We start from the raw sequence: 17,431 nt of genomic DNA on the forward strand, positions 1-17,431 counted from the left end.
GCTACAGCTACAGCTGTTTATTTTAAGTGTATGGTGATCATGTAGCACATTAATAACATCAAACTCAGATCAATAAATATAATGATGTATGATTTTAGATGGCGGGTTTCAGCAGGAAGTGCTGTGTCTCGTAAAAACGGCCTTGACAGTAGCAACTTTCTTTATTTAATTTTGCAGTAAACTTAAAATTAAAGTGAACTCAATGTTTTCTTTTTTTAAGAGATTAGCCATACAAGGATTGCAAAGTGTCTGTCTACCACTTTGGTTCTGATTGAAATATCTCAACAACTATTGAATAGGCTTCCATGACATTTTGTGCAGACATCCTAGACTGTATATAAAGATTGGCATTGTGTCTCCACTTCCATGAATTTAACCAAAACATCCCACATACAAACACTGCTGTCTAGCACCAATGATGACATTTGCAGCCTGAGGCTGTGCAGCAGCAATCGGGGGATGGAGCCGCAGTATCAAGGTTCCACGGATACGTGGGCTTAACAGATTGCGAGTCAGTCTCAGCTGTCAATCATGACGTTTAACCCCGTTTTTATAGCATCAAATTACTCATTAAACCAAACTTATCAGAAACACGAACACTTCAATCAACTAATATAAGAACTACCTATTTATGACAGCAAACATCTTATTGACAAAAAGATATTTCATATATGACTTATTAGTTTGGTTACTAGGTTGCAGTCCAGATGCTTTGGCTTCATTTTTGGGGAGCCTTCATGTCATCCATCTTCATACACAGTCTGAATCTGTATTATATGTTAATGACCACACAACCACGTCAGTCGACTTCTTATTAGGTACAAGCTCAAAAAATAGAAAAGAAAACATAAAGACATGGACATAGACAGAGTTGACACAACACAATGACACTGGGCAATATATGGACAGGACAACATCACATACAGTAGCATAACAGTGCAAAGTGTTGTTGGGCCCGTTTGTGGTATTGTTATTCAATTGGGTGAACAGTGACCTCTGGTGGACAGTGGGAGATAATGCACGTTAACTTTGGAGTTTTTGTCAGAGCACAAGCGCCAACCTGAAATTGTTGAATTTTACTGAAATATCTTCACAAGTATTCTGCTGGATGGATTGTGGTGCAGTGACGGCATTCATAACTGTTGGGCTGATGTATTATTCTACTGAATGTATTGACTTTCCCTCCAGAGCCTGAGCTTGACACTCGCAGTTTTCCAGTGGAATGTCTCAGCTCACTTCCACAAGGCATTTGGTCTCCACCCCTCAAGGAGGGCAACCAATCCCGCACAGACCCCGACCTGATGAGGGTGGATCCGAGACGCCTGCAGGTGGTCGGTGGTCCCTCTTCCCTCCTGACGGGGAGAGGACCGTCCCTGTCCACTGACAGCCTGCTGCCCGCTCCCTGCTGCAGGATGGCCGGAGGTTTACTACAAGCACGTCTCCTCTCCCTCTTCGACTACAAGACGGAAAAATACATTGTCGCCCAAAATAAGAGAGTTGGAGTTTTGTACAGACTTATTCAGTTATCGATCATCGGTTACATCATTGGGTAAGTGATTTAATGTGGTTTATTTTACCAAGATGCATTACCTCCTAACATATGATAACTTTAAACTGGTTTAACAAAGAACAAATAATGATCTGATGAGATGAGATAAGATAAGATAAGATAAGAAGGAAGGCAATTATTGTGCCAGCGTACATAGAATAAAACAATGGAGTATTTAGTCTAAAAAATATGAATAAAAATGAAATTAGAGAGACCAACAATGAGCTTCTGCTATCTTTGATGGGGGATAAAAAGTGTTTTGAGTGATATTGTTGGACTTACTAGTTAGACTACTGACACAAATACTATGAAGTACTTCTACTGTGTCCTTTTTTAGTAATCCTCTGTCAAAGTCCCCTCCACAGAACAAGATTGAGCTTTTTCTGCTAACTTTGATGATGGATAAAAAGTGTTTTTGCCATAAGTTCTTCATGAGAATGTTATTGTTTTACTTAGTACTTGTTAGATTACTGTCACAAATACTATGAAGTACTCTTACTGTGTACTTTTTGAGTTATCATCTGTCAAAAAAGAAGAATGAACTTCTGCTATCTTTGATGATGGAAAAAAGTCAGTCATCAGTCTCATGAAGAACTTATGAAGAATTTATGGCAAAAATACTTTTTATCCCTCATCAAATATAGCAGAGGAAGCTAATTATTGTTCTCTGGAAGGGAATGTATTTACCATGAATTATGTTTATACACTGTTACATATATCTACCACAATTTAACAGATAATGTACCTTGGGCATGTACGGTATCTCATATGTTAAATAAACGGAGAGCTTTCAATAAAATTCTGGGTAATAAAGTTATAAATACGCTTAATCAATAAGATAATACAAGTTAAGATAAGATAAGATGTTTTATTAATTCTGATGCCTGCTTGCTCCAGGCTTTAGTAACAGAATATATAGAACAGAGAATAAAACTGAGTATTAAGTCTAAACGTTATATGTGAAAATAAGAATAAACTTTACTCTAGATAAATGTATTGGTGGCTGATTAATAAACTGCATCTTCCTAAGTTAGTTTACCCATTGAACTTTGAGATGTTTTCAAGGCTTTATAAAGTAAATGGGCTATAAATGTTTTGTCAGTGCTTTTATAGGCTTAGTGACAGGAGCAGTTTCTCACTATTACTCTTATATCTGTGTTTTATAGGCTAATTTAGATTACTAATACGTAATATAGGGTGCTCCTGTGCTTTGTTTAGTGCTCTGAATAAAACATCTAAGGTCCGACATTGTAAGTAAACTGTGCTTATACGGGCTTTGTAGAACTGAAGTCACAAAGCAACAGACATGTAACATAGACCAAAATAACAAAACAAATAAATTATTAACTAATATATAGTACAGTGTTATAACAGTACTACATCCAACATATCATATCAATACTTTTGATTTCTTTTATTTGATAGTACTGTATTCATACCGCAAACAACTTGTCTATGTCGAGTTTCATGTTTGTACGTTTTACACAAACAATCAGATTATAAAAAGGGGGTTTTAAATTTCAATCTTTAAGCCGATTTTTTTTTAATTTCCATTTTTGATTTCAACCACTGCTGGTGGGTCGAGACCTGTTCATGCTGAAAGCTGCTCTCACCCACAGGTGGGTTTTTGTAAGCAAGAAAGGCTACCAGGAAACAGACGAGGCCGTACAGAGCTCCATCATAACTAAACTGAAGGGAGTGTCAATGACAAACACCTCCGAGTCTGGGCTGCTGGTTTGGGGACCGGAGGACTATGTCATCCCACCGCAGGTGAAAACGTTTAGCCCACAGCACCAGTTTATGTACAGACTATGTGACTATTACTCCACACACACGTATATGTTTTAACAGGTGGTGTTATTTAGCATGACAGCAAAGACAGGGTGCATGCTTCTGGTAGCAAACACATTTTTTGAATGCATTGCGTGTGTGCTTAAATTCATAGTTGTAGGGCATAAGAGAACTGCAGTGATAATAGGCAGGCTGACACGTTTTACTGGTCTGGCTGTGATCAGACCAACAGTAACGCTGTGTGAAAACAGTGCAGCACTATTTCACACTTCAAGATAAAGAGTCTGAGGCGTTAGAGTGGTCACCATGACATGATGTCTATATTAAGACCACTTCACAGTGTGTGTTTCCTCTACATGTAGGGGGAAGCTGTGCTGTTCATCGTAACCAATTTCTTAGAGACACCGAACCAGAAGCTGGGACACTGTGCAGAGGTAAGAATATTCTGTCGTTTTGATTCAAATGTAAATTAATGATTCTATGGTAGACCACTGTGGTACTTTGAGTGACTGTAATAGGAGCTGTCGGTGTGGATCATATTTTAGATTGAATTCATTGTTAATTTTAAATACATTATAATAGAATGCCAAGTTGTGCGATATGGTGCCCAGATAGCATACAAATGTCCGTCACTTCAGGCAGTGATGCAACACTTCTGACCTCCTTGTGGCCTTAACAAAATGGATGTGAGCCTAAAGTTACCCACTAGTAAAACAGCAAATGGGGCCCAAATATCCCAAAACAAATGTGGCCCCTTTTTGACAAACATGCAGTGCTCTCTGCAAGGTATAATCTGGATGTGGCAAATGTTGAATATAGCCCAAATAGCACAAAACAAATTTGGGCCAATTTTGGCACTTGGTTGACATGCAGTATTGCTATGGCTTACTTGTTCTGGCACAGATCCGGCAAACAGTAGCAGACCACCATCATTCATTGAGGTATGTGGGCCAAATCTGGGCCAAAACAATCTTGCTCTGTACAGACTTAAATAAATACATTTTATAGAGTAACAGTAGTTTGTCAAGTGTGCATGTCATTTGTGTCTCAATCCAGAAACGCATTTCAGATGAGCTAACCGTTAGTAGTTTGTACATGTGTTAACACTCCTACTAACTACTAAAAGTGGAAGGAATCTGAGATCTTATATTTTGGCTGAAATCGACCTACTAATTCCACAAGCGTCCGTCTGTCTGTCTGTATGTATGGGGAACGCATATCTCCAGAATCAATCATCCTATCGGCTTCAAACTCAAACTGTGTAAATTGCCTGACTATGTACAGCGCCGATTTTAGTGCAATAATGCTATGTATTCAATATTAATTACAATTGAATGAACTGGCAACCAGCATCCCGTAACAGTCAGTGAGGGGGGCAGTGTGTCTTCAGTCTACGGACTGAGTGTAACATGTCTTCTTCTCTACAGATAAATTAGGCACGATCGCAGTTTTCTAACTTCGCTCTGCAACATTTACCTCCACCTTCCACAAATTTGTGGAATAAGTACATAATTAAAAAAAAAACAATGACAGTGGATGGGCAGATGGGGAAATTTCATTATGTGGTGGAAAAGATCGGGGAAATTGAAACTCCAGGAGAACAGCAGGAAAATCAAAAGTATGGGATTCATATTTGATCATTTATATCATATATAATATATCATTTATATCGTTTAAAATCGATTTTCAGTGTGTTTACTGGCCCAATTCACTCGTGGCGAGCAGAAAAAATAGAACAGATGCCCAAACCATCGCTGCAGATCGCGAGCCGGCCGGGGCGCTGTGCGGCGCCTAGCTTCGCTGACGATGTGAACAGCCCAATTGATTAACATGGGCGCGGAAAGGAAGCTTACAGCATTTCAACACTTCTGCCTCCGATGTTTCTAATTGTATTTGTTACTCAGGTGGTCCTGAACTTTGTTGTATATATTTTTAAAAACAAGTAGCTACAAGTTTTTAAAAGTGGTGGCTGAAATAAAATGCTAGCATACTCAACCAATCAGGTATGTTAGGACAGTGCAAGCCCCACCCCAAAGATTTCAGTACTTTTGAAAAGCAATACCTCCCAACCAGGGACTTTTTTGGGGAGAAAAACATTTTATTTATTTATACCCTGGCCCCTGCAATGGAAATTTAGAGTTCCCCTACATATGTCAAGATGAAAGTGTTGAAAAATGCCCCCTGATCTGGATCCAAGTCAAAATTTAATGGGTTCTTCCCTGACACATATATCATCCTCACAGCAAGTTTCATGGTAATCCATCCAGTAGTTTGTTCGTACTCCTGCCTACGATCATACAAAGACACATTAACACATAACCTCCTTGGTGAAGGTAATCAACATACACAGACTTTAAATTCCAACGTACCACATTATGATCAGTGTTGTTGTTTCAGTAAATTAACATTTCTTGAGTTTCTTGCTATTGCCTCAGGCAGTATCGTCACCTTTGGATTTTAAAACAAACCTACTTGTTTGATGTAAGGAAACAGGTTCACTGGTGCAAACTCAGTGAGCTGGAGGGCATGGTGTGCCATCACTCTGTGACTTATAATGTTTATTTTAAATTGCATAAATAAACTGAAGCTTCGTCATGCATCTCTTACAATAAGCTTCCAGAAACAGCTCCCACTTAAAAAATCCAGGATGATGAAGATACATATCAAAAATCGTATAAATGACCTCTAATCAATGAAATGGCAGCTTTATTGATTTTAATCTACGTATGTAAAAGAAACGAAAGCAACAGATTACAGTCACTTTGGAATTTAGAAAGTCTTCACTTCTTTCCACTATCCAGAAATGAAGCTATAATGAACTGTTGGATCTCAGCCTTAATATTTAGCTTAAAGTGCCTTTAGATAATGTATGTTGGGATTTGGCTCTAAACGAATACAATTTAATTGAAATAGTTGTGACTGTGTGCACAATAAGCAGAGAAACAGGCTGTAAGATAGACTTTGGCTGATCTGTAGAGAACATTGGCACAGTCAGACGAGCACTGGTCTGCATTTTCTTCAGTCTTCATCATAATTTACAACTTATAACAAAGTCAGATGCCTCCTTCTACTTTCAGTGAATGTGTGTGTGTGTGTCAGTTATTCTGTGCATCATTTCTCTCAGCTCTGTCTTTAGTGAGACATTTACAGAGACTCCCTGGAATGTAAACTCAGCCTGTCTTGGTCTCCTGTCTCACTGCCCAGAAGAGTCGCCTCTACAAGCAGTGCAGCCATAAAACACTGCTCTGTATATCTTACCAGTTCCCATTCACAGTTGCTCTTTTTCAACCACTACATTTTAACTTTCATATTAATGTTGAGGCAAGAAAATAAAAAGCTTTTTATTTGAAAGTCCTCCTCACTACTAAGAGGACTGTTTCAAACCATACACTATTGGCTATTAAAAGTGGACCTGGGTAAAAAGTGAAGCCAGTGCTAAAACCCTGCATTCTTTTGAATTACCAGCAGAGGGCGACTTCACTGAAGGCAAAAAGTCAGTTTCTATAGAGAAAATGACCATAATTCTCACTTGATTTATAATGTCAGTGAACATTTTCCTAAGGATTCCATGGTCTCAATCACTAGATTCACGTTTACTTACATGATATTAATTTTTAGGGTGTAGGGTTCATTTGAGTAAAATAGACGAAAAAGCCCTGTTTGCATTGGGGCATGGATGCCGTGTAATTGACAGCCGATACCGTCCAATGGGTGTTAGTCCCAGGTGTAGTTGGGCCTGCAGTGTCGTCAAGCACTGACGTGCTTGTTATAAAATCTGTAAATGTTTCACCCCGTTTCTATGATATTTAATCTCCAAATGTTTTTTAAAAATATGAGCCAGTAAATGGGATACATATGCAGAAGTCAATAGAACGTAAACATGCTAACGTAAAGTTGAAGTAGGAATTGCTCAGTTAAATGATGAGCTTCCAATTGAAAATTATATGAAAATGATGTTATGATTTAATTAGAGTTTCAGGACCCAGAAGAAGAACTCAAGACACATGCACTTCTCTAAAGTGAGAAGGCCGAGGAGAACCACGTTGGCAAAGTGATGATCTAGTAAAGAGCAGAGTGAAGAGCAGGCTTTAAATTCTGCAGGAGCTTGTTGAGTGGATGAAGTGAAGTGGTGCAGGTAAACAGGAGGAGGAGGGAACTGGACAACCACACCCAGACAATCAAACACAGAGAGAGACAAACAGGAGAGCAACAACAAACACAAGGGAGGGGGGCAAAACAGCAGAAACACCAGAGGCTCTAATTGTTTTACCTAAGCACTTGGTGTAAAGAGTATGGTGCAGTGAGTCTAAGGTTGCGGTCGAAAAGTGAAAGAAATCTCCATTCCTACCACTCATCCTTTACCCGAAGCCATAAGGAGTTAGGAAAGGCGAACCATGGCGTGAAGAAAATCGGACTCCACTTACACTGTTTTCAAACTTTATTTATAACAGAAGATATTTACACGCAGTAAAGTGATACACTCTGTGTGGCCACAGGCCTACAGTTATAGTTAAGTTTCCTGTTTGAAACACAATGACACGCTCTAATAAAATATGTTTTCAGTTTATACAAAGGGAACATTTAACCATCATTTACTCACAGGAGGTAACATCAAACTAGATTTGATTGAAAATAAACAGGAATGAAATGTTGAAATATTACTATAATATCAGGAATATACAAGTACAGTAAGTTGAGCCAGATATTTAGACATAAGTATAAAGAGGTTCCATAGGTGACCTTTGACCTTTTATGTATGTGTTGAGTGGAGAATGTTTTTGTGCATTCTTCAATCATGGGATTCAACAGACTTTATTTTATTTTATATTCAGGTCTGATGATGATAGTGTGAACTATAATTTCAATCCGCTTGTTGCTGGACATGTGTGACAGAAAAAAACAGGAGCTCAGATGATCATGTGAGGAATCACATCAGTAGAATCACCTCATGATTCAAATTTGTTTTGGTTTATTTGTGATTTGTCTTTTTCTATGGCGTTTGTTTCCAGAGTTCTAAAGTGCTGGATGGCCACTGTCGAGATGACAAGGACTGTGAAGAGGGAAAGATGGTAGCGGCTGGTAATGGTAAGTGAGTAACATTCTTTTATTGATTCTACTGTATTTTTAAGTCTGTGTTAGTTTCTGTCTGTCCAAGGCTATGTGCTAAATGTAAGTTAAATGAATTTGTAAATAAAGTCAGGATTCCTGTTCGAACCAGTTATATAGCCTGTCTATATCTTTGCAGCATGAACTTAGATATTGTGCCTTTTCATATGTGATGAGGTGGATAATGTCACACGGTTTATTCTGCTCTTTTCCTGAAGGGATTATGAGTGGCCGGTGCCTGAGAGAAGATGTGAACTCCACTGGAACCTGTGAAATCTACGGCTGGTGTCCCATCGAAAGAAAATTCAAACCACAGTAAGAAGCAACGGAGTCACATCATATAAACTTAAACACTGAAATTATTGATCTACCTTCAATAATTGAATGGAGTTGATCACATAGGTAAATCCTTGCACATCCAGTGTTTTTTGTGTTTGTTTATCTTTTATTATACAGTATGTCTGAACCTTTATATGTGTATAAACAACCAGTAAGTTTTCTTTGATGCAAGATTCCTACCTGACAGTTTTTAGATCGATGAGCTTTGTCTTTCACAATGCTTTGGATTACGTAAAAGAAAATTAATACAAGAGACAGACATAAAACAACATTACAAAAAGTCAAAGCAATAGTAGAATAAGTGTTACACACATGCTTACGAATAGCAACCATAGATAAAATATAAAAGCTGCCATCTTGCAGCGATGATCATTTGCAGCCAGAGTGTTAGAGCCTTGGTATTGAGGTCCCGCCAATACACACACTTGGCAAATATTGAGTCAGTCTCTTTGCTGTTAATAAGACGTTTAATTAAAACCAAACTTACTGCCAAAAATGAGTACTCAACATGAGAGTGATAAGAAATGGAGCGATGCTGGCGAGCTAGTTCAGGCAGCCAACTCGAGCTGTGCTGCTCCAATCATGTGACATACATCATGTGACATACTTCACTCTCCACAACCATCTATCATACACACCCACCTTATCAGGTGGTCTATTTAAGCAGAGAGAAATTTACCATCATCCCCTTTGCTCGCACTGCTGCTGCAGTATTGCTACCAGTAGCTTCAGCCCCTCCACCACCCCAGCATCCACCTGTAGGCTCTGACAGGGGGTTACAAGTATTTGCTCATCACTCCCATCAAATCCTGTGGAAACATATGGGAGAGTGATTAAGTTGGAGCCTAGACACCAAACACTAAACCTGTTCTACTGCTGCAATAAACGTTTGAACGTGAGTTGTCTGACTGAACTACCTTAAAGGACAGAAACCATCTTAGATAAATCTATTTGATTAGCATTTTGATCTTTTAGTTTGGTCCATGTCCCATCCACTGACTTGGAGGAGGCAGGGTGTATGACCTGTACTGCAGTCAGCCACCACATTGTGATCGAGAAGCTTTGGCTTCTCTTCAGCCATTTTGTCATCCATCTATAGATACACTGTATGATAGCAACTACATTCCCTGACCTGCAACAGCACATTTTCTTAGCAATGTACAGAATATGTGGCTTTTTATTCAGTTCATCGTTGTTGTTTTTTAAAACAGAGGGCCTCTGCTGACAAACGCAGAAAACTTCACCATCTACATCAAGAATTTCATCCAATTTCCGAAATTCCAATTTTCAAAGTAAGTCCTCTTCTCACTGTTACGTCACAATGTGCTACTTTGTCACTGCACACTCATTTATACACTCTGCACTGCTGTGTGTGTGTGTGTGTGTGTGTGTGTGTGTGTGTGTGTGTGTGTGTGTGTGTGTGTGTGTGTGTGTGTGTGTGTGTGTGCATTTCTCAACTCTGAGGTCCAATGTACTTGAAACAACTGATGACTCGTATTTGAAGAAATGCAGATATGACGAGGAGCTCCACCCGTACTGCCCCATCTTCCGTCTGGGAGACATCACCCAGCGAGCCGGATACGCGTTCAACGACATGGCAACATATGTTAGTATTTTTACTGCATATCGTCAAGAGTTAGTCATTGTTCCAAAACTTAAACTTTACCTTCAGCTATTCAAAATCACAACAAGTCACAGGTGCAGCCAGAATCAGATCTAAGATACAAATGACATTCATCACTGCTTTTTCTGATGGATATTATATTTCCTACGAATTTTTTGGTATCATATTTTGTATGTTTAAATCGCATCTGTTGCAAAGTAGGGGGAGTAAATTTTATGCACAACACATTTTTTATATATATAATATCTCTCTCTCTCTCTCTCTCTCTCTCTCTCTCTCTCTCTCTCTCTCTCTCTCTCTCTCTCTCTCTCTCTGTATGACTGCAGATACTTTGATAAAACAGTCTTAGAATTTGGTCCAAGCTAAATTAAGTTGGTTTGAATAATAATTAACATGCGTTTGATTCCACACATGTTGAAATGAGTTGTGTTTTACAGGGCGGCTCTATTGGCATTATGATACATTGGGACTGTGACCTTGACAAAGGTTACTCTCACTGCCACCCACAATACTTCTTCACTCGTCTGGACATCAGCATCTCAAACAAGACCATCGCAGCAGGATTTAACTTCAGGTGAGCCCCACGACAGACACACCGCCATAGTCCATGTTGCCATATTGTCCAGGCAAATATCACCCTTTCTTTTCATACATTTAATTAACTTTATTTATCATTAATGACATTTTTCCAACAACAAGTTATACCTGCATATTCTTTATTTTATTCCTTCCAACAGACACACTCGGTATTTTAAAAATGCAGCTGATGAGGGTTTTCGATCTCTATTCAAAGTCTATGGTGTCAGATTTAACATCATGGTGCATGGGAAGGTACGGAAGATGCATTTTTCATGGTCTTTTATCTGTGGGTTTTTATTCAAAAAAAAAGTAGGCATAGGAATATATTTGAGATTATGATTTTGGGAGTTTCGACACACATTCTTATATTTCTGCTGTCGTTCGTAGGCCGGGAAGTTCAGCATCATCCCAACAGCAATCAATGTTGCGTCAGGTCTGGCTTTAATGGGTGCTGTAAGTACCATGAATAATGTTCTCTGTGTGTTTTCCCTGTTACGACAGTCTAATCACTGAATAACACTTCATTTAACAGGGAGCTTTCTTCTGTGACATGGTCCTTCTCTACTTAATGAAGAAAGGTGATTCTTACCGAGAAAGGAAGTTTGAAGGATTCAGGTATGATAACGATACAGAAAATATTAGTTTTTTGTGATTCCATGACAGCCACTCACAGATTAATTTAATAGAATTGAGTGGTCAAAGATCAAGGAGACCTTACAAATCTTGTTTCAACCTCTTGGACGTATCTCAAATCTGCCTTTAGGAAATTTCTTTCAATTTTGAATGTTGTCACTTGAAATAAAAGTTTAACTGATTATATTCCAGAGGTCAAATCTGATGTGAGTCTGGAAAAAAATGTATGTAGGCTGAAACTGCCCTGGTTAGTGAAGGCATAGAGCCATGTGGTGGTAATTCTAGGTCTATATTGTTAAGATGTACTGTATATCTGTAAGTCTAGAACAGAACTTACTGTGATGGAAAATCTTATCGTTCTTTTAATGGGAGTATTTCTTCTTCAGATTTCCTCTCAGACTGTGTAGCCTGAGCAAATACGTTTTCTGAGCATTTGCTCCTAAAGCCTAAAAGCGGTAAACACATTGGTTGAGGTTGAAGGCAATTCATTTGAGCGTTTCAACATTAATATGACACTGTTTGTTCTGTCATCTTGCTGCATTTGGACTGTGTGGAAATAATATATTGGACTTTGATTGCAGTTTCCGGGTTAGTGTGGTAATAAACTGGATGATATGTAGTTAAACAAATGTAGATTTTTAACTAATCTAAATCGTCCACAGAGGAAATAAATCAACATCTGAAAACCACAGTGTGAAGGAGGCCGCCACGGAGGAGGAGAATCTGACTTTGTAGAGAAAACACTGACATGTCCTTGTTGTTGGTTCTGATGTAACAATGAATATAACAATATAAAAATGGCCTTTAGCAGTTCAGTATGACTTGTGCTTGACTGGAGTGGAGCTCATGTAAGACAAAGCATCATCTTAAATTACTGGGAAATGACAACAACGCTTGTTGGTAGAAGCTTCAAAATGAGCCCACACGTTTTTTTTGCCTCTCCCTGCACTGTATTTAATATTTGTAAGTTTTCACACAAAAACAAAAAATCTGCATTAAATCTACTGTAAAAAAATTAAACAATTAATTTATGGAAGCTTGAATAAACTTTTGAGTTGTACTGTAAATGTTTTTTTGTAAAAGATATTGATGTTGATATTGAGCTTTTTAGTCTTAGCGTATGGATTGGCCCACTCCTTTCTCTGCACCTAAATCACATTCAGTTCATATTGGGATATCACAAGAGCGGGGAAACATTGATACACAGACTAGTGTTTGATTACGTGTGTGTTCATTTTAGGCACTAGCAGCTTGTCTCTTTTGCCTGTGTTAATTTTCTAATACCGAGATATAGAGATCAAATACACAGGAAACAACAGAACCCAAACAAAACCCACACATACACAATATTAACATGTGTGTAACACTTTCCTTTTCTTATTATTCATGCACTTTTTACTGCATGTTTTCTCAACTAATAATAATCTCTAATATTGAAATATACCTCATACCTGCATTAAGTGCCAAGTTTCCCTCCACATGTATCTATCTTCATAGTGGTGCATCAGTTACCAGTTAATGCATTTTAATTATTAATTGATGCAGAGGAAACCCCTGCCTGTGACCTAGTAAAGTAAATGTGCTAATAAAGATTTTAATAATAAACATAAAGTGTATCATGACTTTTGTGTTGATAATAATAATAGCAACACACAGGAATTGTTTTAGTATTGCAGTGTGTGTTTAAAGGTTCAGTTTGTAGAATTTAGTGACATCTAGTGGTGAAGTTGCATCTTGCAGTTTAATACCCCTCACCCTCCCCTTCCAAACATGAGAGAGAAATTGTCCAGTTTGGACCACTGCAAAAAAAACAAACAGGGTGTCCTTCATAGAGAGGACCCGCTCCTGATGTAAAAATAAAGTATTTAAATATAAAGGGGCCATTCTCGGGTAAAGAAAACAGCAATTCGTACAATTTAGATCAATTGGACTATTTTATATACATTTTTTGCCAAAAGATCCCTTTCACTTAAATATTACACACTGAACCACTGATCCACAGCTTTTTATGCCTCAACAACGTCGAGAGCCAGTGGCCGGAGGCATTATGTTTTTGGGTTGTCCATCCATACGTCCCATTCTTGTGAACTCAATATCGATTTCTAGAAATTAGAATTTGGTGGTCAAGGTCAAGGTCAAGGACACTGTGATGGCACAAAGCACAAGTTTTGCCTTGTGGATGCACTATCTTCAAAACACCTTGAGGGAATCATTCACTTGTTAACTGATCCAACTGATTAACTGATTCGATTTTAGTGATGAAAGGTCAGAGTCACAGTGACCTCACAAAACATGTTTTTGGCCTCTTGATGCGATATCTCCAGACTGCCTGAAGGGAATTACCACAAATGTTGGTCTTGGACTCAAAGATGAACTAATTAGATTTCAATAATTAAAGGTCACAGTGACCTTATATGAATCTGGAAATAAAGGTATACAGAAACTACTACTGTGGATTGAGACATACAACCGCAGGGTGGTATTTTAGTTTATCATCTGAGGCTGACATGCAACAGAGCAGACAGGACCTACATGTTAAAAACATAGTGTCCACACATGATCACTAGCAGATCTGCTGTGTTACAGCTTGTTTGTGAATTTTTCTGCAGCGTGACTGTAACAGCTCTTGTTTATAAATTGTATAAATGACACAGTATGATGACAAAGTGGTGCTGAGCTGAACTCTGTCTGACCACAGTTCAGTTGATCATTTTCTTGGGGACCTCAGGGAGCTCAGAGCAACGTAACAGCATTGCTTTCAAGTCAGATCCTGAATTAAAATGTATTTAACTTAGTCTGTCCTTGTCTGTCCTTCCCTTAATACAAAGCTTAGTTACAGTTACTCTGACATTGTTTATATATCTGTATACATGTGTATTTTCACTTGTTTTCCTTGAGGCTATTTGAAATGACTGCAAGGAAAATGTTTGCAGGGATGAAACAGTCGACTCTTCATTACAAACCTGGTCCTTTGTCAAATATTTTCTTTGGGGACTAGAAGAAAGGAGTGAAACCAAGTCAATAAATATCTGTTGTCTTTTCAGCACTTTTTTACAAACAGTTTATATGACTGTGGTTTGTAATGAAGACCATGTTGAAAAATTACATCAGAAAAACATTTTAACCCAATAAAAAAAAAGTTTTAATTAAAAAATTTAAAATAAAAAGCATTATGATTCTACAGAGTGGATGCTGTGAAACCTACTGGTGTGATCAGTGGATTATCTGGAGTGTTTTGGGACATTGTTCCCGGAGAAATGTATCGCTGTATTTTCCATTTCACTTTTTTCAAGTAACTCACAGTTGAAGCTGCTTAGTGATGAACAACAGTGACAACAACAAAAGCACAGAAGGCACAGAAAGCATCCTGAAGGGCTGTTACGGCTCAGCTTGGGCTCTATGATGTATTTCTGATTTCTTGTAAATGGCACTATCTCTGTTAATGCAGATGTTTACAAACAAACTTTATCTCACAGTTGCCACATGAAGGTTTTTTAATAAATACAGAAGTAGCGGCTTCTTTTAAGGAGTACATCACTGAAAACAAGTTGAATCATGACAAAAAAACTCCTCATGCACACACTGTCTTGCATGTCCCCATGGTTGCCTACAGAGGTCAGTAAAGGACAGCACCATGAGCTAATCATGTTCAACAGTACTGTGGCCATTTAACAACACATCCAAATGATAATTGTTTATCAAATATATATTCTCAATTTTAAGTGCTGGGATGATTCACAAACTGTCATGGCTAAAATTGTCAATACCTTCCCACTTAATAAATTAAAACCTGCAATTTTTCTTGAAATATAAAAATATATTTAATATAAAAATATAAAAAATATAACATGTTTCACAGTCAGGATGACATTTTTTTGTCTCTTTGAAAGCTTCACTTTTAACTCCGCATTTGTTTGTATGTTTGTATTTAACAGATTTCAATGAAACTTGGTGGAGGATGGTATATGGACCAAGACAGAACCCATTAAAGTTTCACACAGATATGTTCAAAAGGCCTGATCCAGGAATTTTCTTTTTTAACATTGCACTATCAGATGTACTTCGATATTTTCACAGATTTCCCAGGGAATGGCTTATAGATGTTAATGAAAACTGTCTGTCCATTCTTCTGGATGCATTGTGGCTTGTCATTGTGTATTTTACCAAACTTTACCAAACTTTGCACACCTCTTTTTCTACCATTCAAACAATCCTTCTGTTCAGGCTTGTGACCACACCCAGGCAAGTTGGCTACAGTCCCATGAATCTATTACTTTTCATAAGCTCTAAATCAGGTCTATGAAAAGCAAGACGTTTTGCTTATTTACAAATGTTAGCATGCTAGGATGCGACATTGGCTACATTTATACTCGTTATACATCAGGATATTGACATTAACATGTTAGCATTCTGATTTTAGCATTTTATAGTTAAACCACAGCAGTCCCCAAGTACTGACAAAGCAACTGACACAGGACACAACAGAGACTACATGGTCCCCAAAGAACGCCTCCTTCGTTGGCCGGATAGACCGCAAAGGCCAAACCGAAATGAGACGTCTGGTCTACCTTGGATTTCTGTGAGTGGCGTCACAAGCTTGTCCTGTCCTTATTGCGGTTGCATAGCAACAGAGCAATATTGGACACGATAAGACAATTTTAATGCCCCCTTTTTTTTAAACATGTGTACCCTGAGCTGTTCATTTGAGTTGAATTGTGATACTCAAGAACTGGACGTCTACTCCCTTTTAGGCTCCATTACCTCTTCTTAAAACGATTCATCACTGAAGTGCAATAAATCCTGGAATAGGTTGGTCGTCTGGGAAGGATCCAGCCATAGCAGCCTCTGTTTTTTTGGGATGGGATCATTTCTGGGCCACATTTGAAGGAGCCTTCCAAATGGAACAGCCCTAGCCATGCTGCTGTGACACAAAATCGGTATTCAAATGCAGCCTCTGTAGGATGCAGCCCCTGAATTGAGACAAAGCGAAGAAGCTTGAACTAAAACAGGAAATAATGAGTTCAAAGTGCAAACAAATCCAAAAATCCAAGTAGAATGTTGCTTACAAACCAACTAACAAACAAATGGACTGTGGAGAAAACATCATAACCTCCTTGGTGTAGGTAATGAACTGGAAATGCAAACAAAGATATGAATCCCAAAATACAAATATTCAAAAGCAAAGGATCCAAATCCAAACATAAGGAGAAATAAGCACAGAAAGTTTCCTCTAAAGTTCCAATAACAAATCAAAAGTCTTTCAAAAGTTCAACACAGGGGTGGAATCATGATAGTTTTAGTTATCAACCAACCGCACAAATATGTCCGAGGTGGCACTGTGACATCATGAATCAGGTGCAGTTTTGTAAAAAGTCCCTTAAGATGATAACAACACAGGCGACTGCAGAAACAATTATTGAGAATGTTCTTGTCCTGTTTCGGGAAGGATGTTGTCTGACCGGTCAGACGTGCCGAGCCCCACTGAGGCTCCAAGTGCTTCTGCAGAGCCAAAGAATGCAAAAATATAAACTGAAGTGCCGCACTCTATGAAGCAATCTCATAAAATCTGATGCATAATCAAATTAATAGATGAATTTTTGTCTGGCCCACATCGATAAACCACACGAGTGAGTTAGAGTCGAAGGTGATCCATCATGAGAAAACAATGAGGAACTTAATTTGGGGTTTCGTGTAACACAAAACCCCAAATTAAGTTCCTCATTGTTTTCTCAGGTGTTGTCTTTCCTTTATCAACAACAGGGTTTACAGGAAGGAACATTTACTGGAATATCTTACATAAGGAAGTGCAC

General features: G+C 38.3%; 1 protein-coding gene across 1 annotated transcript; it reads left to right on the forward strand.

Annotated features, from left to right (window-relative positions):
- Positions 1-1,373: 1,373 nt before the first annotated feature.
- Positions 1,374-13,197, forward strand: LOC117772337 (P2X purinoceptor 5-like). Its single transcript, XM_034603392.1, has 12 exons — positions 1,374-1,549; positions 3,169-3,319; positions 3,703-3,774; positions 8,350-8,425; positions 8,665-8,761; positions 9,997-10,077; positions 10,250-10,391; positions 10,847-10,983; positions 11,147-11,240; positions 11,376-11,441; positions 11,521-11,603; positions 12,284-13,197. The coding sequence occupies exons 1-12, from the start codon at positions 1,413-1,415 to the stop codon at positions 12,354-12,356; spliced, it is 1,209 nt and encodes a 402-aa protein (XP_034459283.1). The 5' UTR covers positions 1,374-1,412; the 3' UTR covers positions 12,357-13,197.
- The last annotated feature ends 4,234 nt before the right edge of the window (positions 13,198-17,431 follow it).

This window comes from Hippoglossus hippoglossus, chromosome 13 (genome assembly GCF_009819705.1).
Source record: "Hippoglossus hippoglossus isolate fHipHip1 chromosome 13, fHipHip1.pri, whole genome shotgun sequence".
Lineage (NCBI taxonomy): Eukaryota > Metazoa > Chordata > Actinopteri > Pleuronectiformes > Pleuronectidae > Hippoglossus > Hippoglossus hippoglossus.